At 36.3% G+C, this 26,643-nt stretch overlaps 1 protein-coding gene and 1 long non-coding RNA gene across 3 annotated transcripts in view; both read right to left on the bottom strand.

Moving 5' to 3' along the window:
• LOC128556548 (uncharacterized) overlaps positions 1-12,883 on the bottom strand; it is a 29,710-nt gene extending 16,827 nt beyond the window's left edge. The window contains exon 1 of one of the 2 annotated variants that reach the window (XR_008370779.1): positions 2,743-2,850. Coding sequence is in view for 1 of the 2 variants with exons in the window: in XM_053542009.1 (XP_053397984.1) it covers positions 12,835-12,837 (3 nt within the window). In the remaining variant the exon portion in view is untranslated. Of the gene's footprint in view, positions 1-2,742; positions 2,851-12,834 lie in introns of those variants that run through there. The other variant, XM_053542009.1, reaches the window with a different exon arrangement.
• A 27-nt stretch (positions 12,884-12,910) lies between these two features.
• Positions 12,911-26,643, bottom strand: part of LOC123552567 (uncharacterized) — a 59,443-nt gene continuing 45,710 nt past the window's right edge. The window contains exon 6 of the long non-coding RNA XR_008370778.1: positions 12,911-12,962. This is a non-coding gene — a long non-coding RNA (uncharacterized LOC123552567). The remainder of the gene's footprint in view (positions 12,963-26,643) is intronic.

Here is a 26,643-nt window from a genome sequence, read left to right as displayed (position 1 = left end):
TATTTCAGTGATGTCTACAGTTATTGACATGGTCCCTAATAATATTTAAAACTGTTCTAAAGTGAATATTTGAGTCATCAAACCTCTTTTCTTATTCAAATTGAGTATAAGAAAATGGTTAATCTATAACATTTTATTGCTTACAAACAATTTTATATCCCTGATTTTAGATGTCATCTCAACATAACAAGAGGTTGAAATATTCTCCCTCAAAAATGAGGGCTACCATTGAAATATTGCAAGATGGTTCCACTGCCTTTGCTTTGGCCAAGTCATATGCTGTGCCCTGTTCAACTTAACTAGTACAAGAGGACAATGATGGTCCTGAATCGCTCACCTCTTCCCACATGACCCAGTTGATAAACATTCAGACCAACTTTCATACAGATCCCATGAAAAATATGGCCTCTAAAGAGGTCACAAGGTTTTTCTATTATTTGACCTACTGACCTAGTTTTTGACCGCACATGACCCTGTTTCGAACTTGACCTAGATATCATCAAGATGAACATTCAGACCAATTTTCATGAAGATCCATTGAGAAATATGGCCTCTAGAGAGGTCACAAGGTTTTTCTATTTTTAGACCTACTGACCTAGTTTTTGATGGCACGTGACCCACTTTCGAACTTGACCTAGATATCATCAAGATGAACATTCAGACCAACTTTCATACAGATCCCATTAAAAAAAGCCTCAAGAGAGGTCACAAGGTTTTTCTATTATTTGACCTACTGACCTAGTTTTTGACCCCACATGACCCACTTTCGAACTTGATCTAGATATCATTAAGATGAACATTCTGACCAATTTTCATGAAGATCTCATGAAATATATGGCCTCTAGAGAGGTCACAAGGTTTTTCTATTTTTAGACCTACTGACCTAGTTTTTGACCGCACGTGACCATGTTTCGAACTTGACCTAGATATCATCAAGGTGAACATTCTGACCAATTTTCATGAAGATCCATTGAGAAATATGGCCTCTAGAGAGGTCACAAGCTTTTTCTATTTTTAGACCTACTGACCTAGTTTTTGACCCCACGTAACCCAGTTTCGATCTTGACCTAGATATTATCAAGGTGAACATTCTGACCAATATTCATGAAGATCTCATGAAAAATATGGCCTCTAGAGAGGTCACAAGGTTTTTCTATTTTTAGATCTACTGACCTAGTTTTTGACCCCACGTGACCCAGTTTCAAACTTGACCTAGATATCATCAAGGTGAACATTCTGACCAATTTTCATGAAGATCTTGTGAAATATATGGCCTCTAGAGAGGTCACAAGGTTTTTCTATTTTTAGACCTACTGACCTAGTTTTTGATGGCACATGACCCACTTTCGAACTTGACCTAGATATCATCAAGATGAACATTCTGACCAACTTTCATAAAGATCCCACAAAAAATGTGACCTCTAGAGATGTCACAAGGAAAAGTTTACGGACGGACACCGCGCGATCACAAAAAAATCACTTTGTGACAGGTGAGCTAAAAATGGCAGGCTTGGTACCAGAAGAGCCAACACGACCGAGACCACCATCATTCTTGTCACCCAAGGAGGAAAAACTGCTGTTATATTAAGCAGACTTAATGGTAAAAATCTGTACATAGACAAATTCATCTAAATGAATGAAAGCTATATTTTCTTTGCAAGTTTTCAAGGAAATGAAGACACCATGATTGGTAATTTTCCAATCAGAGATGCATGACCTAATTCACTTATGGCAAAATACCAGTTAGACTCTACAATGATAGTTAATACTCTTGGCGATCCGATAACATTTATTTCAGTGTCATTAATTGAATCAATTTAACAATTAGTGGCCAATTAATTTGTATATATTGTCCTCGTAACCATGCGATTTGAAAGAGAGGTTAGCTAGCGTGTCGTCTGCTCATTTTTTTATTAAGTAAATAGTTTTACGTGAATAAGTTGAACTTTAATATATTTATTTATAAAACACTGCATAAAATTTCCAGAAAATCAAACGGCCATATATAAGTAGCTGCGTTCAATAAACGCTTGATGCCCCAGTCCAAAGCAACCAAAGTCCAAAACGAGGTCAAGTTCAAGGTCAAGGTCAAACTGAGGTCAGGTGATGTCTGAAGATGAGGAATGGTCACAGGTTACATCTGCATTAGTATCAAGTCATTCTAGTTAGGGGTATTGATGCTAGACGAAACAGTCCCATTTGGTTAACCTCGTATGGATGGACGCACAAACGAATGAACAGACGGACAGACAGGACAATCACTATATGCCTCCCATATCAGTAGATGCTGGGGGCATAAAACGAGAGAATAAATGTCAACATTTTTGTTGTATGGTAACAACAGATATTCAAAGATAGGTTTGTAAAGATAATTTCTACTTTTTCCCTATTCAGCAGTATGACAGTTTTTAGTGTGTCCTATTACAGTAAGAATTAGGTCATAAAATAAACAGTTGAGTAACAAATCACAGTCAAAATTTATGCTATCTCAACTATTATTTTCATTTCATAAATCTTTTCTTACAGCCTGATAATAAATGTAAATTTCACTTCATTTCACTTCAGTCTGTTCATTCTTAGTCTAAATGAACAAGTTTTACTTTCTGCCAGGCATTTCAGAAGGACTTGATATTTTAGCCAAAATCAACTGAGACCATATTATTCTGCTATTCTGCAAAGTATACTTACACAGCACGATTCAAAACCCATTATCTTATGACCAATATATATATTCATACTCACCTCTACAAATTTCCCTCGGATGACTGGTTGCCGACATCTGAGACTGGCCTGGTAAGTTTGTTCTAATTTTGTCGTCAACTCTGTCCCACTTGGGCCTTCGTCCCTGAAAAGTATACAAAATACCATTCAAATCTACATAATCTTTAGAATGAAGGCATTTACATATATTAAGGAGGTAGGTTACCTTCATATTTGTATGTGCGCATGTCCAACCGGAAGCTAACGTGACGATTTACGACGGCGTTTACGACAAACTAAATGTGTCTGTATATTCATTCTTCTGAAAATTAATCATGAACCTGTCTTCGATCTGATGCTTTATGGTTTAATAATGCAGAAATAATGAATAAATTGCCGCAGAAACGCTTCAAAACAATGTTGCCTTAAAATGACGTCATTGACGTCATGACGTTACGTGCCAGTTACCGCGCAAAATTAATAGCTTTTATCTTGAAAGTACGTAATTCTGTGCATTTTCTTTACCCTAACTATTTTCAAATAACCATTATTTGCTGAAATATTTTTATGAGTCTTTTGCTCTGAATAATAATCAATATTTTGCTTCTTTTATGTAGATATATTGAAATGTTATGCGGAATGTAAGAAAATGGGTGATGATAAGCAATGTTATTTGGAATATAGTTGGGTGAAAGGTTACTTGTTACGGCCATTTTCAAATAAAAAATCTAGCAGTTTGATTTCTAATACCTATTTTTCAGGTTCCGTTGATAATTTGTTACTTATGTTCTAAAACTAAGATCTAAAATTGTTGCAATTTCAGTAGAAAATTGTGGTTTCTTGAATTTAATTGATGTTACCATGGAAACGAAGCCCGTGACCTATGTATCTAAATGTAAAATTTAAAAGCGTTGACACTGGTCTATTTAAGAAACACAGCTTCGGCTTTTTATTTTCATTTCAACAATATCCATGAGAATAAAAGCAGCATGCTGAAAGATTTTTCCATGAAAAATTCCAGTCGAGGGGTACTGCTGTAAGTATTCTAAGCTGTGAAATTTGAATAAATGCAAATAACACGAAAATATAACTTACGTTAGAAATAATATGTTTTAAAGCTACATCAACTAGAAAGATAATCTTAATCAATACTTTTTATACAAAATCAGGACAAAAAGCAAGATATAAGCTATTTTAAACATCTCTGTTGCCATGGTTACTTTAAACTTTAAGAAAAATAGGGTACCATGTAAAGTGCTTAGTATTTTGCTAATAATATTACCCAAATATTCCGTGACTATTTGATAAACGACATTGTGTCTGAAATCATTAGTCCTCCACCTCTGATAATTCATGTGGGAAGTTGGCAGTTACTTGCGGAGAACAGGTTTGTACTGATACAGAATCCAGGAACACTGGTTAGGTTAACTGCCCGCCGTTACATGACTGAAATACTGTTGAAAAACGGCGTTAAACCCAAAACAAACAAACAAATACCCAAATATTCCATGTTGGTCATTAACAGAATGGCACTGAGGCCGTCGAAAACCCTATTTTTATACATAGTTGTTTAAAAATGAGAGAAAATGCGTTACCATGGAAACACGAGCCCCGCGACATATACATTTTAAGCTTATATTAGAAAGCTAAAGTGCATATTAGTAAAATTATCAATTATTCAGACTTCTACGGATATCGATGAAACTAAAATACACTGAAAAGTGTTAAATATTCGTATTTTCCTTCTTCTTTCAATATGAAATACCTTTGGAGGGTCATGTTCTTCAAACCTGGATAAAAATTTAACTTGAAGGGACAGAGACAAACGAAATTGAGATTGTAGCAGTTAAAACTTCATATTACACGAAATACAAAAGAATGCTGCGGTTCAACTAATTTGAATTTACCCTTGTAACAAGGTAACCTACCTCCTTAAAATCATACCAAAAACTTTATGTCAAAGAATAATAAAAAGTGAACGTATGTCTCCCATTATGCTTACAAAACAACTAAGACATTTTGATTAAACAATAATTAACATGAACTGAAATGAACATACATTACAATGTAACTCAATAATAATGTAAAGTAAAAAAGATCTGATAGCATATCTTTAGTCTTTAACAGTAAGCATAATAAATATATTTAAGAAATAATTCACAGCAAAAGTGTGCTTTAACACTATTTATGCACGATGGGCGGTTATACGTCGGGCTTAATAATTGCTTGATTAAGGGAGAGGAACTATATAAGTTTTCTTTCGTTCTAATCCCTTTCGTATTTGTGTTATATATGTATACCTGTAAAAATCTAATTTGATGTATTTTCGAAATAAATATGTTTAAATGATTGCATGAGGACTTAGCCCGAGTGAAATTATTTGTACAACGTATTAACGCCCGAGTGTATAAATAGTGTTAAAACACTCTTTTGCTCTAAATTATTTCGATTCTAATATGCCCGTAATTAGAACTGGGACGATTACTCAGTTAAACGGATCTGATTCGATTACTAAGTGAAATTGGATTCAAATTTGCAAAACTGGTAATAAACATCACAAATCAGACTTTATCTTTATACATTTCATTGACCAGCCCATAAAGCTGCATTATATTTCCACAAAAACACATCGACCAACATAATCAATAGTCTCTGATTTGCCTGTTGTGATAAATTTAAAATGAAATACACCAAAATACTACTTATGCAAAAGATAATGTCCGTATGCAAACGATAATGTTCTTAAGTTCCTAATGAAGTCGGCTGCTGGAAGTACCTTGATACGGTCACCAGGAAAGTAAACAGCATTTTCAATATGGGGGCCGATTAACCGGTTCGATTCAATTTCATACAAATGATTAACCGGTTTCAAAATTATGAAATCGTCCCATCATTTTGACCCGGGGGTGGGGGGGGGGGGGGGGGGGGGGTCAAGATTTGAACAAATTTTGTAGAGGTCCACTAGGCAATGCTACATGTGAAACATCTAAGCTCTAGGCCTTCTGGTTTATTTTTAGAAAATTTTTGAAGGTTTTCCTCTGTACAATCAAGTGACCCCTGGGGCGGGGTCATGATATGAACAAATTTTGTAGGGGTCCACTAGGCAATGCTACATGCTAAATATCTAAGCTCTAGGCAATCTGGTTTATTTTTAGAAATTTTTTGAAGATTTTCCTATGTAAAATCAAGTGACCCGGGGGTCATGATTTGAATAAAATTTGTAGAGGTCCACTAGGCAATGCTACATGTAAAATATCTAAGCTCTAGGCCTTCTTGTTTATTTTAAGAAAATTTTGAAGATTTTTCTATGTACAATCAAGTAACCCCATGGGGCGGGGTCAATTTGACCCCGATGGTCATGATCTGAAATTTTTTTGTAGAAGTCTACTAGGAAATGCTACATGTCAAGTATCTAAGATCTAGGCCTTCTGGTTTATTTCTAGAAAATTTTTGAAGATTTTCCTACGTAAGATCAAGTGCCCCTGGGGTCATGATTTGAACAACTTTAGTAGAGGTCCACTAGGCAATGCTACATGTCAAATATCTAAGCTCTAGGGCTTCTGGTTTTTGAGCAGAAGATTTTTTAAGATTTTCCTATGTAAAATCAAGTGACCCCTGGGGCGGGGTCATGATTTTAACAAACTTGGTAGAGGTCCACTAGGCAATGCTTCACACCAAATATCTAAGCTCTAGGGCTTCTGGTTTATGAGAAGAAGATTTTTAAAGTTTTTCCTTTCGGTTGCCATGGCAACCAGTTCTGCATGGAATTCAATTTTTTAACAATTTTTGTAGAGCTTCACCCAAGGAACATTCCTGTGAAGTTTGGATGAAACTGGCCTAGCGGTTTATGACGAGATGTCGTTTAAAGTAAAAGTTTACTGACGACGGACACCGGACGGTGAGTGATCAGAATAGCTCACCCTGAGCCTTTGGCTCTGGTGAGCTAAAAATGTCTCTAAGTAATATATATGTGTACAAGACTTGGCGCTCTGAACACAAACCAGTCTCAAATAAACATGGCTGAAGGAAAAACAGAACTTTGTCCTTTGTACGCTGAAAAGTTGCATGTGAAGAAAAGTTGTGTTTCATAAGTATATTTATTACCTGTAGATGTAGATGACAAGTTCGAGAATTTGTGCATTTAGTTCCTGATTATCAATGAATATTTTACTCTATTATGTACCATCAATTTAACCAACAGAATGGCCTTTTCTCTGATAGATGGCAACTGATTCAAAGCAATTGTACCCTATAAACATATCAAAATACAATGTAGAAAGAGTAAAAAAAGATACATCACCAGTATTGTCAATAGTTCTGTTTGTGTTTTAGCACTTCTTTTCATAGTAATTCAGTCACATGATGGTGGTCTTTAATAACACAATTCTCCAGTACTATCAAGTTTTACATAGTTTATTTTCCCATAAAAATGGAGGCAGGGGGACAACTGTCAACAGTCCCTCTTGTACACATTTATCTGCCCAAAATAAGCAAGCATGATGTTACCTTGGTTTTGACCCCATCTTCAACCATTTTTTGTTATAGCCTTCTGGAGTTTTCTCAACAAGCTCGATCACGATCTGACCTATAAATTCTTCCTCATTTCCATCGCCATGACAATGACCCGATTCTTCACTAGGTCAAGGCTGAGTATCAGAAGTTCACTCACAACTGTAAATATACATTATCATCTGACTTTAAATCGTCTGTTTCTGTCAGTTTTATATTTCAATGATATGCTCTTTATATCTGAACAGACCAGTATTTGCTTCAAAATTCTTGATAATTTGGTTAAGTTTAACATACCTAAGGGAGTTCATATCAAAAATTAATTCAGTACAACTGAAAGAACAGCTTGTCAAATACTCATATCAATCTATACCTTAAAGTGCATAACCACAGATATACAATGTAAGATATGAAGAACTAAATACAATATATGTTCATACAATATCTATTTAGCATTACATAAATTTCTAAATGTTAAAGAACAGTAATTATCCCTTTCATGAATACCATACATTACATAGAGCAACTCCTGGTAATACTAGAAGATGCTTTTGTAGAAAAGCGCATGTATCCCCTAATGCACAGTGGTATAGGCAAGAAGTCAATAAGGGACAGGAGCGAAAGTCAAAAAGACACTGATGGTGGCTGCAATAGAGGTCATCTACTTGGCATGTCCAATCATTCCACTAAGTTTCAAAATTCTAGGCCTAGTGGTTCACAAGTTATGAATTGGAAATGGTTTTCCATGTTCAGGCCCCTGTGACTTTGACCTTTGATCAAATGACCCCCTACTCTGCATGTCCAATCATCCTATTCAGTTTCAACATTGTGGGTCAAGTGGTTCTCAAGTTATTGATTGAAAAGAGTTTTCTATGTTCAGGCCCCTGTGACCTAGACCTTAGCTCAAGTGACCCAAAGAACGATAAGGGTCATCTAAACTTTACGTCCTATCAATCTATGAAGTTTGAAGGTTCTAAGTCAAATGGTTCTCAAGTTACTGACCGAAAATGGATTTCAATGTACTGTCCACTGAGACCTTGACCTTTAATAGAGTGACCCCAAGATCAATAGGTGTCATCTACTCTGCATGTCCAATCATCCTATAAAGTTTCAACATTCTGGGTCAAGTGGTTCTCTGGATTCTCAAGTTATTGATCGGAAATGGTTTTCCATTTTCAGGCCCCTGTGTCCTTGATTTTTAACAGAGTGACCCAAAATCAATAGGGGTCATCTACTCTGCATGTCCAATAATCCTATGAAGTTACAACATCTGGATCAAGTGGTTTTCAAGTTACTGACCGGAAATGTTTTTCCATGTTCAGGCCCCTGTGACCCTGACCTTTAATAGAGTGACCCCAAAATCAATAGATGTTATCTACTCTGCATATCCAATCACTCTATTAGGTTTCAATATTCTGGGTCAAGTGTGGTCAAGTGTTTCTCAAGTTACTGATCTGAAATGGCTTTCCATGTTTTAGGCCCCTGTGACAATGAATTTTCAACATTCTGGGTCAAGTGGTTCTCACGTTACTGATCGGAAATGGTTTTTCATGTGCAGGCCCCTGTGACCTTGACCTTTAACAATGTGACCGCAAAATCAATAGGGATCATCTATTCTGCATGACCAATCATCCTATGAAGTTTTAACATTCTAGATCAAGTGGTTCTCAAGTTATTGATCGGAAATGGTTTTCCATGTTCAAGTCCCTGTGACCTTGACCTTTAACGATGTGACCGCAAAATCAATAGGGATCATCTATTCTTCATGACCAATCATCCTATGAAGTCTTAACATTCTAGATCAAGTGGTTCTCACGTTACTGATCGGAAATGGTTTTTCATGTGCAGGCCCCTGTGACCTTGACCTTTAACGATGTGACCGCAAAATCAATAGAGATCATCTATTCTTCATGACCAATCATCCTATGAAGTTTTAACATTCTAGATCAAGTGGTTCTCAAGTTATTGATCGGAAATGGTTTTCCATGTTCAAGTCCCTGTGACCTTGACCTTTTACAGAGTGACCCCAAAAACAACAGGGGTCACCTACTCCATAAGCCCTGCTATCCTATAAAGTCTGAAGGTTCTAGGTCAAATGGTTCTCCAATTATTGATCAGAAATGAAGTGTGAGGTATGGAAGAACGGAAGGACGGACAAACAGGGCAAAAACAATATGTCTCCAACAGTGGGGGGAGACATAATTATTATAATACAGTGCTCCCTCACTGAAATAAATTTGATCTCCTAAAAAAACAAAAATATCATATGCATCTATACATTAATTTAGAATTTGTTTGTGTATACATGCTGCTTTCAGTATCATCTGTGTACTAAACAACTGGGATGTTGATTTAATTTATAATTCCCATAGTCCTTAGTTGCTGATAGTTGCTGATATTCATCCATACACATAGCACTGACTAAAGAATACTGAAATCTGAAGCCGTGTTTATACACCCTTATTCTTAAAAGACAGAAAGCGGAAAACAAGATACAAACTTGTCATTATTGGTGAGTTCTTTTAGACAACCTTGCTGACACAGGCACACACACATTCTAGTTCTTCATATTATGTTGATGCAACATTAGAGTTGACTGGTTCTGTTGAGAAAAAGCTCATCAGTTGTTACAAGAGACTGTGTACTTCTTGTATAACCTTGGTGTTTGGACAGTTCATACAGGCAGCTATCCCTTCTTGTAGAGGCTTAAAGCTTGCCAGTATCTGATGTTTTTCCTGTAATGAACAAACGTCATAACTGTTACTTTTATTACTTCAAAAACTCAGCGTCTTATGAATACTTACAAATAATCTATCATATACTGGGAAATCATCTAATTTTGTGAGTAATAATTTTGCTGCTAAAACAGCTGTTTCATTATGGTATGAATTTGTGGTTTTCCACTTACCAAGACAAATGGGTCATGATGACCCTGGATTGCTCACCTGAGTAATATGAGCTACATGCTTCAAATGATGCTAAATTTTTTAGAAAGTAGGTCAGTAGGTCACATTCTTGGTAAGAAAAGAATCTAGAGTAAGGCACCTGTACCATATGATGGGTTGACTGTGTGGGAGAAGTGTTTTAAGATTGAATCCATACAGTAAACAGTAAAAACCAAGATAAAGTGAAAGTGTATCACATCTTTAAACTGAAATTCTAAGTAAAAATGTGGCATAACCGTAAGTAGTGCCAATGTTATAGATCTTGTGTTACACAATGTTGGTGATGATAGATACTAACTTATTTAAGTTTGAATCAAATCCATTCAGTATTAAAGTGTGAAAATACATCAAAACTTTATCCTGAAATTGTAAGTAAAATGGGGCATAATGTATTAAATATTAGACTGGATGTGTAAAGTTTCATTTAAGTAGATGTATTAGTTTTAGAGATTGTAATTTCCATGCAAACATTTAACCTGTTGTTTTTTTAACTTTGCTGACAGACAATTCAGAGTTATAGGACATACATGTTTTTCCATGTTTTATACACTCAATAACTTGTTTCACTTCATTATCTGTACTGACTTATGGAGGGAGCAATTTGTATGCAAAACTTCAACCTAGATTTATTAAGTCAAAGAAGGGGAAGATTTCTTTTGAAATTCATATTAAAAGTTATGGGACTTGATGCTGTAACCTAGTGTTTATTACATGAAAAATGAGAGTAAAGTTTTAACATAGTATCTGCAATGGTAAAACACACTGCACTGCACTCTGTAATGAAGAAGATACTGGACTTTATATAAACTTTAACCTGTATTTCTTAGTTGAAAATAGGCATAATTTTGAAAATATTGCTGACAGAGTTACACAGACTGTCACACCAATGGACATTATCAATATTAGCAAGCACCTTAAATTTCAGTTAAATATCTTAAAAGCACTGAAGAAGATATTGAACTACATGAAAAAAACTTAACCAGCACTGCATGATGTCGATGCAAAGGCAAGTGCAACAACCCTACTTATTCTTTGAATAGTGAAGCTAAAAACACAGTAAATTTCTAAAAAACTTGAGCATTATCAGATAATACATACTTCAGTTTAGTCTTGGTCTGGAGGAATATATCTAGGAACAGGAACATCTGTTATCTTGGCTATAACTAACTCTATGACAGACCTGTAATTCAATATATGTACACACATTTTAACAATTGACATTGTTTTATTCTCTCAAAGTGTGCAATTATATTTTAAGTTCTCGCAGTTTTCTGGGTTTGGGATCCACTGCTTTGATAGTTATATTTCTATATGCCTTTTAGTAATATTTCTATATGCCTTTTAGTAATAGCTAAGTATGTACTTGCACGCAAAACTTCAACTAGAATTTTTAAGTCCAAAAGGGGGCATAATTTGGCAAAACTGCATGTAGAGTTATGGGACTTGATTTTATCAGAGTTTTATGATAATAATAACAACTTTATTTATAGTGGATAGCATATCTGACTAAGCCAATTTCCAATATGGTCCACATATACATTGCTATATACAGAAACAATAAACATAAATAAAATAAAGACAAAATAAAACACAAGGTTATATGTTATCAGAAAAATAATATGAGAATGAAAGATTATATACAATGCAGGACAGTAGAATTATTTAACTGGAACTGTCACAGGAGTGACGAATACCCCCACAATATGGTCTTGTCATGGAAGAAAGGCAACCATAAGAAAGACATGGCCACAAGAAGGTGCAATTTAAATCAATTGACCTGTATTTTATGATGTTACATCTGTGTACCAAAATACCATGTACCATAAGTTTGACAAATTTTAAGTTGGAAAGGCGCCATAACTACATATAAAATTGGTGGTCTGTAGACAAATTAAAACTTTACCTGTATTTTATGTCACACCAGTGTACCAAAAAAACAATTAAACCTGTCAAGAACTGTCACTGGAGTGTTTAATGACTCAAATGGTGGATGAATATTGCACAATAGCTTGAGTCTGTGTTAAAAATATTAAGTAATAAGAGAGGTACAGATAAAGTGTGTCAAAACACTATATAAGTATAGTTCTAAGCAAAAAGGGGGCATAATTCAGGAAATATTGGAGCAAGAGTTATGCACCTTGTGTTACATGATGTGGGTGATAAGGTGGTCTGAATCAAATTCATTTAGTAATAACCGAGATATAGATTTCATGACACAACGGGACATGATGCAACAAAGCTGACTCCTATACAGCCCCCCCCCCCACACCAACCCTAAACATGTTTGGTGGGGGGTATAGAATAATTAGAGTATTTACAATGAAAATGGAGAAAGATGCTGCCTATAACACCATTCTCAGACTAACTTTAGAGTATTGTTCCAGTGTTTTGGATCCTCATCATCATAAGGATATAGATCAGTTAGAAAACATTCAAAGGTAAGCTGCAAGATTTGTAGTAAATAATTATAGCAAGACCCTGGGCACAGTCACAAATATCCTAACAAATCTAAATTGGAATTCCCTCTAATCCAGAAGGTTGGTTTTATTTTATAAAATGGTTCATTATCATGTTGATCTCCAGACATTATAATCACTTAGCTCTGCAAATACCTTCTACCACAGTTGACTATTACAAATACTCATTTTCCCCAGAACTGTGGTAAAGCAGAACATCTTACCATCTCATGTAGTTAGTGCTGAAACAACCATTTCGCATTTCCATGGAAATATTTAAGTCTCTAGCTGTCAAGCTGTACTGGCACCATTCCGCATTTCCATGGAAATATTTAAGTCTCTAGCTGTCAAGCTGTAATCACAAATAAGCCAAAACAGGAAACAATCTGCCAAATTATTTTATGTCAAGAAAGTTTGCTTTACTAAGGCCAGAATTTAATGCTGCAGAAGTGAGCTACATGAAAAAAAATCTAACAGTCTAGCCTGTCCTGGTAATGCAAGGTAAAAATTCACAGGAAATCTGGAAGAGAAAAAATCCTGCCCGTTCCTGGCAGGCTTTGAACCTAAAAGAAATAAAATCCTGCCCAATGTATGTTCCGTCCAAGTAAAACACACATTAGAAGACCCAGGCAGGGTATGGACCTGAAATAAATAAGAAATCCTTGCAATCCCTGATTTCCGTCTCACTCAACAAAGGAACAACTATCATCTAGCAATCTGCCGGCACAGAATTGGCACAGAATTGTAAAATAGTTACCCCAAACACTTCCTTCCATCTTGCGGACATATAGGCACCGGGTCCTCGATGGTAGGGTAGCTGTCTTGATCAACAGTTAAGGGATCTGCCAAGCCTTGAAATCTGAAAGAAATAACCTGCCATATCTGTATGTTCAGCAGCCTTATAGGCAGGCCTTGAACCTGGAAAAGAAGAAATCCTGCCTTCCTCATAGAGGTCTTCCTAGGCAGGTCTTGATGCTGAAAGAAAATCCTGCCGACTGTATGTATGGACGGGACATACAGTCAGTTGTCATTGGCAGGGTGCGGACCTGAAATAAATAAAATCCTCACAATCCCTGATTCCCATCTCTCAAAACACAGAGGAACAACCTTCATCTAAACACTGCCGGCACAGAATTGTAGACAAGTTGATCCAAACCTCTGCATCTTACGGATATATAGACACCGGATTATCCTCGATGGCAGTCGATAGCATGTCTCAATCAATAGTAAAGGGATCTGTCAGGCCTTGGCAGCTGTAACAAAAAAATAATTCTGCCAATCTTTTGAAGCAGCATCTCCTCCTCAGCAGTCTTCAAGATTGGCAGAGAAAAACAACAAAACAATGCTCACTCCTACCCCCCTAAACTTCCTACCCTAACCATAATTTAATATAATATAAAGTATAAAAATGCTTTAATCTGAAACTTACACCAAAATTACTTTTGATTAAATTCTACAAAAAATAAAAGGGTCAAAATAGTGCTAGATTGCTTGACCAAGTTCTATATCTGGTACAGGTATCTTTTTTTAGTGTAACCAAGATTTTTCTGTGATATTTGTTTTGACCTTAATAAATGATTTAGTTTCTTTCTGAACTTTCTTCTCAATAAAAAACATTCTGACAGGTTTTACACAGGTTAAATAAGATAGATAACATGGTGACTTCTACCATCAGATGACCTAGTTTAACTTTAAGTTGACCTAGTGACCTACTTTAAAACCTGAAGTGCCCAAGTTTCTATCTTGACCCTAATTTGTTAAAAGCAAACTCTCTGAAAGGGGCAGAAATATAAATATCTCTTCTATAGCGCTAACATGGGTCTTCTATGATTTATACCCAGTAACTTCTTTACCCGAGATAACCAAGGTTGTATTTGGACTTAATTTCTGCCAGGCTTTATGTAAGATGGGTAGAAGATGTCTCCTCTGTGGTGCTAACAAGGACTTTTATGAATGACTTAGTGATCTATATGTTACGACGATTACTTAGTCCACTTTCTGTATCTGCCTATGGGAAGAAAATAACCTAATTTGGTTTTGTATTAATAGGACAGTAAAAATTGCTAATATAAAGTGAACACTGTGAAATTACACTATGAAGACATATTCAAGGGCCATATCTTGTATGTTACTTGAGCAATCTTGCCAATTTTTTGTCTTGTAGCAACACCTATTCTGTATTATATTCTATATGATTGTTCATGGGCAATAACTCTTGTTTTACTACAGCACAGTGACTCTTTATCAGTTATTTTATATAGCTAGCATAACAAATTGCTCAAGAAATGTGGCTGTTAATGTCTTAACAACATGAAGTATAGAAACTTACCATAACTCTGGTTTTACAAAATGATCTTGCCCAATATCTTGTGGTCATATACATTCTATAACATTCAGTTTTGTTTCAGGAATGTGGTAACATTATGAATTATGACAATTTATGCTCATTCCAGTAACTGTGGTGTTTTTGGACCAATTTTGTCCACTACTGAACTTAACAAAAATACCTTCTGTTATCTAATAACAACTGTCTTATATTTCTGTTATGTAAAAAGTTGGCTCTAACGGATTTAAAGTTTAGGAAAGTTAAGATCAGGTCTTGCATTGATTCAACTCATTTACCTTGCCACTTCAACTTTATACTTTATTTCAACTTTCAGACCTTACCATTGTATTTTACAAAATATTCCTTCAACAGACATTGCAATGACTTTTTCCTTAGATGCCAAAGAATTCAAAAACACAATTCAATTTCAGAATTTAATTAAAAAAGAAAACTCTTTTAATAGACAATGCCAATGTTTTAAAACACAATCAAATTTAAGTTACATGATCAGCAATGCTACTATTGTGACAAAAGACTTTGTTGGAACTATTACCTACAAAAGTCTTGATACAACAATTATCTACCTTAGCAATCTTATCAAGTTTTACTTGACCTTGTAACATGGTAACCTGCTCAGTACTAAAGAACCCCGAGTGTAACATGGTAACCTGCTCAGTACTAAAGAACCCTGAGTGTAACATGGTAACTTGGTCAGTACTAAAGAACCCTGAGTGCAACAGTGTAACCTGCTCAGTACTAAAGAACCCTGAGTGTAACATGGTAACTTGGTCAGTACTAAAGAACCCTGAGCGCAACATTGAAACCTGCTCAGTACTAAAGAACCCTGAGTGTAACATGGTAACTTGGTCAGTACTAAAGAACCCTGAGTGCAACATTGAAACCTGCTCAGTACTAAAGAACCCTGAGTGTAACATGGTAACCTGGTCAGTACTAAAGAACCCAGAGTGCAACAGTGAAACCTGCTCAGTACTAAAGAACCCCGAGTGTAACATGGTAACTTGGTCAGTACTAAAGAACCCTGAGTGCAACATTGAAACCTGCTCAGTACTAAAGAACCCCGAGTGTAATATGGTAACTTGGTCAGTACTAAAGAACCCAGAGTGCAACAGTGAAACCTGCTCAGTACTAAAGAACCCTGAGTGTAACATGGTAACTTGGTCAGTACTAAAGAACCCTGAGTGCAACATTGAAACCTGCTCAGTACTAAAGAACCCCGAGTGTAACATGGTAACCTGCTCAGTACTAAAGAACCCTGAGTGTAACATGGTAACTTGGTCAGTACTAAAGAACCCTGGGTGTAACATGGTAACTTGGCCAGTACTAAAGAACCCTGAGTGTAACATGGTAACTTGGTCAGTACTAAAGAACCCTGAGTGCAACATTGAAACCTGCTCAGTACTAAATAACCCTGAGTGTAACATGGTAACTTGCTCAGTACTAAAGAACCCAGAGTGCAACAGTGAAACCTGCTCAGTACTAAAGAACCCTGAGTGTAACATGGTAACCCGGTCAGTACTAAAGAACCCTGAGTGTAACATGGTAACCTGGTCAGTACTAAAGAACCCTGTGTGTAACATGGTAACCTGGCCAGTACTAAAGAACCCAGAGTGCAACAGTGAAACCTGCTTAGTACTAAAGAACCTGGAGTGTAACATGGTAACCTGGCCAGTACTAAAGAACCATGCATGTAACATGGTAACCTGGCCAGTACTAAAGAACCCTGTGTGTAACATGGTAACCTGGCTGTAACATAGTAACCTGGTCTGTACTAAAAAGAACCCCCAGTGTAACTAGTAACCTGGTTAGTACTAAAGAACCATGTGTGAATCAAACATACCATTAACTGAAATTAATTCACTTTCAATACAATAGTTTTTACTGACTTTCATACCTTACTAAATTAAAATATCGGCCGCTGAGAATTTGTACAAATACAAGTAGCAACCAACACTTAACTTTCTTGTCAAACAGTGCCAGAAATAAAAAAGACTGTCAAAAACATATCCCAATCAAATTAACTATTTTTTATAATACTCTACAAATTAAGATTCAAAGTTTGCAATTTTGGTTAATTCAAGGGTCATTACTCTGGAGCTTGGTCTTCACTAGCAAATTATCAAATATCAAGTATGAGCGAGATCAAAGGAACAAAAACAACCAGTATCAATTTGAAATTTTGACTAATTTAAAGGCCATCAATCTGGAGATACAGGTCTTAACTTTCAATTCATTGAATCTGACTTGGATTTTATGATAAATATATTCTGTAGAAGTATTTCTGAGATAAAGAACAAACACTCTGGTCATTAAGCAGACACTGTCAGTTTTGAAATTTTGACTAATTCAAGGGAAATGACACTGTGGTGGTGCATAAATATGAAACTTGACCTAGATTATATAGAAATACACAATTTGTGTATGTGTAGTTGAGATCAAAGAAAAACTAGAATGTGTCTGTAGGACACAGGGTGTGCCCCCCACAGGTACATTAGTCACAAATAAGGGGCAATAATTCAAATGTTTGCAGTCTTAATGGGGTATAGCCTCAACAAACATTTTATGAAAAGGGTTCATTATTCTAGGCCCTATACTTTTTGAGCTATGAGCATCACAAACAAAAAATCCACTATTCTGACTATTTCAAGGGCCATAACTCTGTAATAAGAGTAAGATTCTCAAGAAGAATGCCAAGAGTGCAAGGCCACATCATGATAAAGACTCCTGCAAGGTTTCCTGAATTTACATCTAATACTTTTTGAGCTAGGCACATAATTAGGTGAAAAAGTGCATTTTTTTACTATTTCAGGGGCCATAACTTTAAAAATAGGGGTGGAACCTGCCAAAAAATTAGGGGTGTGCAAGTTTATATCATGATAAAGACTTATGCAAGTTTTCAACCATTTATATTAAATACTTTTTGAGCTAGGCGCGTCACAAGGTGAAAATGTGCATTTTTGACTATTTCAGGGGCCATAACTCTAAAAATAGGGGGCATAGCCAGACGAAAAATAGGAGGTAAGCAAGTTCATATCTTGATATAGACTCATGCAAGGTTTCATCAATTTATATGAAATACTTTTTTAGCTAGGGGTGTCACAAGGTGAAAATGTGCATTTTTGACTATTTCAGGGGCCATAACTCTAAAAAGAGGGGGCAGACCCAAAGAAAAACAGGAAGTGCGCAAGTTCTTATCATGATTAATACACATGCAAGGTTTCATGAATCTATATCAAATACTTTTTCAGCTAGGCGCGTCACAAGGGGAAAATGTGCATTTTTGACTATTTCAGGGGCCATAACTCAAAAAATAGGGGGAGGAGCCAAAATAAAAATAGGAGGTGCGCAAGTTCATATCATGATAAAGAATCATGCAAGGTTTCATCAATTTATATGAAATACTTTTTGAGCTAGGCATGTCACAAGGTGAAAATGTGCATTTTTGACTATTTCAGGGGCCATAACTCTGAAAATAGGGGGCGGACCCAAATGAAAAATAGGAGGTGCGCAAGTTCATATCATGATTAATACACATGCAAGGTTTCATGAATCTATATCAAATAGTTTTTGAGCTAGGCGTGTCACAAGGTGAAAATATGCATTTTTGACTATTTCAGGGGCCATAACTCTAAAAATAGTGGGAGGAGCCAAACGAAAATAGGAGGTGCGCAAGTTCATATCATGATAAAGACTCATGCAAGGTTTCATCAATTTATATGAAATACTTTTTGAGTTAGGAGTGTCACAAGGTGAAAATGTGCATTTTTGACTATTTCAGGGGCCATAACTCTAAAAATAGGGGGCAGACCCAAATGAAAAATAGAAGGTGCGCAAGTTCATATCATGATTAATACACATGCAAGGTTTCATGAATCTATATCAAATAGTTTTTGAGCTAGGCGCGTCACAAGGTGATAACGTGCATTTTTGACTATTTCAGGGGCCATAACTCTAAAAATAGGGGGCGGAGCCAGACGAAAAATAGGAGGTGCGCAAGTTCATATCATGATAAAGACTCATGCAAGGTTTCATGAATTTATATCAAATACTTTTTGAGCTAGGCGTGTCACGAACTTCGGACGGACGGACGCACGCACGGATGCACGGACAAGACCAAATCTATATGCCCCCACCACTCATGGGGGGGGCACAATAAAACTAATAAGGCACGCTGTTAATATCTGCAATTTGACAGTAAAGGGCAGTAACTGTGGCAATACTTGGTCTGTTTGATTGTTACAGAGGTCAGAGGTGTATGTTTTATAAAAATTTGGTTTAGTTCAGTGAAGAATAATCCTTGGTTCTCTAACTAGAATTTGACTTTGACTAACTGATAATAACACTTTTTTCTTAATATTCTGAAAACAAACATTCTAATGCAGAGTTTAATTTTAAAGCTTCAAGGTTTGCTTTAGAAAGGAGAAAACTCATACAAGCTTAACTGTTTTGAATTACTAACTGTGATAGGCCAAAATGTAATTGCTAATTTCATATTAATTTAATAGGTCCCATATTTCCATAATGAGCAGATGATTTTAAGTTTGAATAATTCTGTAATCAAAAGTTGCTAAATATTGAAAGACAAAGGACAGGTAGATGGAAAATAAGAAGAAAAGAATGCCAGCTGACTGTATACAACCAAACTATGTTGCAGCTTTGTCTAGCTTGATACCTGGTAGCACACAGCAGAGCCAGATGTAATATATAGACTATCTAAAGTAAAATGCTTTTGTTGAAAGGAATATACTGCCAACAAGATCTAAATTATAGATGAGCATTTTGTAATATATAAGGTAGGCTGTAAGAATAAATGGGCTGGCTGGCTTTATGCAACATCTTTCTTGGTAACCCTTTGGCTAGCCTGAGAGATGAAATATACAACCTGGTAGCATATCTGAGAGCTAGTTGGATATAATATTGGCCCTAATGGCAGTATGTGACAGTATATATACTAGTAGCATCATGGAAGGACGCAATGGGATAGCTAGCTAGAGTTAGGAGGATGTGATAGTTAGCAGGAAGAAATACACACCCTAGTAGCATCATGGAGGGACACCATGGGATAGCTAGCTAGAGTTACAGGTGTGATAGTCAGAATGAAGAAATATACACTCTAGTAGCATCATGTAGGGACGCCATGGGATAGCTAGCTAGAGTTAGGAGGATGTGACAGTTAGCAGGAAGAAATATACACACTAGTAGCATCATGGAGGGACACCATGGGATAGCTAGCTAGAGTTAGGAGGATGTGATATTTAACAGGAAGAAATATATACCCTAGTAGCATCCTGGAGGGACGCCATGGGATAGCTAGCTAGAGTTAGGTGGATGTGATAGTTAGCAGGAAGAAATATACACCCTAGTAGCATCATGGAGGGACGCCATGGGATAGCTAACTAGAGTAAGGTGGTGTGACTGTAGTTAGAATGAAGAAATATACACCCTAGTAGCATCATGGAGGGACGCCATGGGATAGCTAGCTAGCGTTAGGAGGATGTGATAGTTAGAATGAAGAAATACACACCCTAGTAGCATCATGGAGGGACGCCATGGGATAGCTAGCTAGAGTTAGGAGGATGTGACAGTTAGAATGAAGAAATATACACCCTAGTAGCATCATGGAGGGACGCCATGGGATAGCTAGCTAGAGTCACAGGTGTGATAGTCAGAATGAAGAAATATACACTCTAGTAGCATCATGTAGGGACGCCATGGGATAGCTAGCTAGAGTTAGGAGGATGTGACAGTTAGAATGAAGAAATATACACCCTAGTAGCATCATGGAGGGACACCATGGGATAGCTAGCTAGAGTTAGGAGGATGTGACAGTTATAATGAAGAAATATACACCCTAGTAGCATCATGGAGGGACGCCATGGGATAGCTAGCTAGAGTCACAGGTGTGATAGTCAGAATGAAGAAATATACACTCTAGTAGCATCATGGAGGGAAGCCATGGGATAGCTAGCTAGAGTTAGGAAGATGTGATAGTTAGCAGGAAGAAATATACACACTAGTAGCATCACGGAGGGACGCCATGGGATAGCTAGCTAGAGTTAGGAGGATGTGATATTTAACAGGAAGAAATATATACCCTAGTAGCATCCTGGAGGGACGCCATGGGATAGCTAGCTAGAGTTAGGTGGATGTGATAGTTAGCAGGAAGAAATATACACCCTAGTAGCATCATGGAGGGACGCCATGGGATAGCTAACTAGAGTAAGGTGGTGTGACTGTAGTTAGAATGAAGAAATATACACCCTAGTAGCATCATGGAGGGACGCCATGGGATAGCTAGCTAGCGTTAGGAGGATGTGATAGTTAGAATGAAGAAATACACACCCTAGTAGCATCATGGAGGGACGCCATGGGATAGCTAGCTAGAGTTAGGAGGATGTGACAGTTAGAATGAAGAAATATACACCCTAGTAGCATCATGGGGGGACGCCATGGGATAGCTAGCTAGAGTTAGGAGGATGTGACAGTTAGAATGAAGAAATATACACCCTAGTAGCATCATGGGGGGACGCCATGGGATAGCTAGCTAGAGTAAGGTGGGGTGACAGTTAGAATGAAGAAATATACACCCTAGTAGCATCATGGAGGGAGGCCATGGGATAGCTAGCTAGAGTTAGGAGGATGTGACAGTTAGAATGAAGAAATATACACCCTAGTAGCATCATGGGGGGAAGCCATGGGATAGCTAGCTAGAGTTAGGTGGTGTGACAGTTAGAATGAAGAAATATACACCCTAGTAGCATCACGGAGGGACGCCATGGGATAGCTAGCTAGAGTTAGGAGGATGTGACAGTTAGAATGAAGAAAGATACACCCTAGTAGCATCATGGAGGGACGCCATGGGATAGCTAGCTAGCGTTAGGAGGATGTGACAGTTAGAATGAAGAAAGATACACCCTAGTAGCATCATGGAGGGACACCATGGGATAGCTAGCTAGAGCTAGGAGGATGTGACAGCAGGAAAAAATATTCACCCTAGTAGCATCATGGAGGGACACCATGGGATAGTATGCTAGAGCTAGGAGGATGTGACAGTTAGCAGAAAAAAATATTCACTCTAGTAGCATCATGAAGGGACGCCATGGGATAGCTAGCTAGAGCTAGATGGATGTGACAGTTTGAATGAAGAAAGATACACCCTAGTAGCATCATAGAGGGACGCCATGGGATAGCTAGCTAAAGCTAGGAGGATGTGACAGTTTGAATGAAGAAAGATACACCCTAGTAGCATCACGGAGGGACGCCATGGGATAGCTAGCTAGAGCTAGGTGGATGTGACAGTTTGAATGAAGAAAGATACACCCTAGTAGCATCATGGAGGGACGCTGTGGGATAGGTAGCTAGAGTTAGGTGGATGTGACAGTTGGAGTGAAGAAATATACACCCTAGTGTACCTGCAAACAACCTGTATTTATAGATAAACTAGAGAGTAGAATAAAGAGAAATGATCTTATCTTTCAGTCTTTAAATATGGAGCATTTTTCAAATAATTCATTCAATAATTCATGTGCTCAACTATTTCATTTCATACCGATTGTGAAGACAGTCAAGAAATATGGAAAACTCACTCTAGTCTAACAATACTTACAGTAACTTGCTAAGACCAATGTTTAGAGGGCATGAGTGTTATTGCACATTTCCATACCTTTCGAAAATAAACTAATTAAAACCATATATATGCTTCCAAAGGATCTTCTTACATGTGTTTGTACAAATTTTAACATATTTATTTTATAGCTAAAACAGTATGTAGAATCAAACTGCTCAATTTTCTTTATGCTGTAAAAGATGTTTAATCTGCAATAATATGGATATTTTCATATCATAATATACTCTAACACTATTATGTTTAAGCCAAGTACAATCCACTAATGCAAAACCCTTTTTCATGATTTTTTTTTCACCACATACGAACAGGTTCATTAAACTTGGAGCGTGAATATATTTGTAACTTTTCTACCTAGCATAAACAGATAAGTAGGCCTTAGTCTAACTGTGATAAATGCTTGTTCTTATTGTTATTTGAAACTTTAAATCAGACCTGAAATACCACGTGACCTGTTTGACCTTTCCTGTGACCTCTCACCATGTAAACTTGACCCCACAATTTTTAACCTTGCCTGTACATGACTGAAAGTTGCAAAATGCAAACAATTTGACTACTAAGTTATTTCTGGGTTAAAGATATGGAATGTGCATGCAAACCTGCTAATCTGACCCTTGATCTCACAATACTACCTTGACACTAGACCAAAATGCATGTCATCTCAATTTTGCAAATCTTGTGCCAAATTCTTTGAAATCTTTCAGAGGTAAAAATGATAAACAGCTTACATAAAAAAACTGCCTAATTTGGCCTATGATCTCACCATACCACCTTGACCTTGAACTGATATGTCTTAAAGCTGTCTCATTATAATAAAAATCCTAGAATTTTAAATCTTAGAAGTCATATTTCATTTTCATTACAAAGAAGTAAACTGCTGGTCTCTACTTCATAGTACAAATTAAATCATTACACACTGCAAAAATACTGAAATTCTATCAAAAATTTCATCTACATGTATCTAGCATTAGACTACTTTCCACAAAATTTGTAAACCCTATGCGTATTTATATATGTAACATTTTAACGAACTGAAGACCTGGATGCTAATGTTTTGCTAATGTCAGTGCTGGACCCAACTATAACTTGCCTCATTGCATTTTATGCTTCAAAAACATCTTCTCATAGATTTTAATACAAAAAAATTTCTTCCCATCATCTTGACTGCAAAGACAGAAATGCTCTATCAAAACTTTAAACTACATAAATGTCCCTTCAATTGATTGTCTTATAAGAATATATGCTTAGAATTTCATAAAACAAAACTCGAAGAAATGCATCATTCTACCATTAGATTTTATTTCTCCTTTAAATGTTTAAAAAATAGTTCCCAAGATAAAGATTTCATGACCTAAAAATTTAAAGTACATGCAATGTCTGTGAAGAAATAATGTTTGATAAAAAGGTATGTTTCTAAATTTGGCATTAACAAAAATATGCATTTTCCCCTAATATCATCATCAAAAATACGCATTTTCTCCATTATCATTCCTATGAATAATCTGTTCACACCATATTATTATAAAATGTATACTTTTGCTTTCTGGATAAACAACTCACAAGTGTAGGAAGGATAGGACAGAATTTTTTTTATTCTAATTTTGATGGCAACTATATGAACTGTCTTGAAAAAATATAGGATGCATTTGTAGGTGATAAAATTTTAATAGGGTTGGTAGCCTTATGTGTGAAACAGTTGAAATACAGTACTGTAGTTCAATATAAGACAGTAACCATCTATCTATCTATCTATCTATCTATCTATTTCTTTACCCAGACCTATCATATTCCAAAAAGCTAAGTGTTTTACAAACATTCTATATTCTAATATTAACCAACAGCAAGCAAATACAGTATTTTTGAAAGATGACCAACACCATGGGAACTTTGGCTCAATTTGGGAGAAAAGTAACCCTTTTTGAATTGTGTTTATGCCCCTACAATGACTAAACAATCTAATCACAATACAATCACTTGCCCTAGAAATAAATGAGAGAGTCTTAATGCAGATACATGAACCAGCAGCCAGCCAACCTATTAGTTCCCTTATCAAAGACTATTTTCAGTATTTTTAAAGATGATATTTACCCTTGCCTTTGAAAATTTTAGTAGTATTTTGATCAAAAATATAAAGGATTTCCAGTAAAACATCAAATGCTCACCCCCCCCCCCCCCAATAACATAACAAAATTTTAATGCATCAGAAATGAATGACATTGTCTTTAAACACAAGTTAAACATGAACCAGTAGCAGCTTTCTCCCATTTGACATAATAAGCTTCTGATGTAATGTAAGCAAAGAAATTTTCCTTAAATGCAAAACTTTTTACAAGTATTTGGTATCCTAACAACACTAGATCCTATTAATATTCTTCACAGAATTCAGCCCCTCTTTGATATTATACTTGTACCCAGAATGTAGCCAAAAATAAATGAATCTGTCCCTAAAATGTATTGTATGACATATTGATTTATTCATAAATCTTGAACCAGTATGTCTTGGCCATTTTATCTTCCGTTATTGTTGACCAGAACTTTTTTTCCCCCTACTTTTAGTACCAGTGACCAGTTTACAGATTTTTAATACAACTGTAAGCAATGAAACTGTAAAAACTTGCTACACACCAAGTTTGGTGACAATATGCTGTTTTGGCAACAGTGACCTTGACAATGAGCCATTCAAAACTGGCCAGAAAATGTCATTCCAAAATGTCAGCCCACCTCACTACCTTAACAGAACCCCAGTTTGGTAACCATGATTTTTAGAATTGTACAATGTGATAATAGTTCACTGAAATCCCTTGAATCTTCATAGTTATTTCTGGGATACATAAAACTGTACAGTCATGGTAAATCTGGACTAAAATGTGGCATTGTCTTTGACCTAATTACCAAGGAACATACCAGACTCTCAACATACCTTCTTATTATGTTTAACATTTGTTTAAAGTTTCATTGGAATCCACTGAACTGTTTAAACATTGTTGCTGAGATACAAAAATAAATACCAGTACTGTAAATGAATGTGAAATGCAAGTGCCCTTGTCTGTGAATTTGATATTTTGAGGTACTGACCTTTTGTGCACAACATTACATCATGCTGAACATTTCATTTAAATTACACAAAATAATTTGGATGTAGACTAACTACATACTAACCACCCATGAAAAACGATTAAAATCTGATGATACATTACTAAATTTGACTTGGAACTTTATGAGAAAGAGGCAAACATAGTGCAGGGTGTGTGCTGGGAGGTGAACAGTGCAAGGGGAGGATACAAAGGAAGGATGCAAGTAACTCAACATAAAGTCCCTGGTCAAAATGTAGTATAAATACCTTGGTCAAAATGTAGTATAAATACCTGAGTAGATTTGAGAACCGTAAAAATGATGTTACCAGCAGATGTACATTATGCAAAAAGCCTGCCCCAAATTCTACAAAGTTGCATTAAAGTTGAATTTTCTAGAAAACATTTAGGTAAACAGAACAAGGGCATACAATCTAATTAAGCTTTGTCTGCCAAAAATATGTTATAAAATGTAACTTTTGCAAATTCTCATTATTTAGATGGAAAATAGAAAGATAAATGCCACAACAATTGCTTTGTACAGGATACGATACAGGTTGAGAGCCTAACAATTTGTTCCAAATGCAGACAACCACTTTTTTGAGGACATTAACTGGTTCAGTACCAATTCACCTATTCCCAGTTGAGATTTCTTTCCAGAGGAAACTTATTCAGTGCCCAACCATCTCTTTCCATGCAAGAAAATGACTGTTGTGATGACACTGGTTGACCTAGAGCCTGATATACTTTTCCCAATTAACTGGTAAAAATCTATTGTAAACCAGGTTGACCATTGAAAGTATACTGGTTCAGATCCGACATGGTTTTCCCAATTAATCTTTCAGAGGATACTGGTTCACATAATTATTTGTAAACCAAGTTGACTATTGACAGTATACTGGTTTTGGACTGACATGGTTTTCCCAGTTAATCTTTTACAGGATACTGGTTTAGATCTAATGTAAACCTTGTTGACGAATGACAGGACACTGGA

The sequence above is a fragment of the Mercenaria mercenaria genome, chromosome 4, assembly GCF_021730395.1.
Source record: "Mercenaria mercenaria strain notata chromosome 4, MADL_Memer_1, whole genome shotgun sequence".
NCBI classification, from domain to species: Eukaryota; Metazoa; Mollusca; class Bivalvia; order Venerida; family Veneridae; genus Mercenaria; species Mercenaria mercenaria.
Note: the sequence above shows the minus strand (reverse complement) of the source record. Positions and strands in the feature narration are given on the sequence as shown.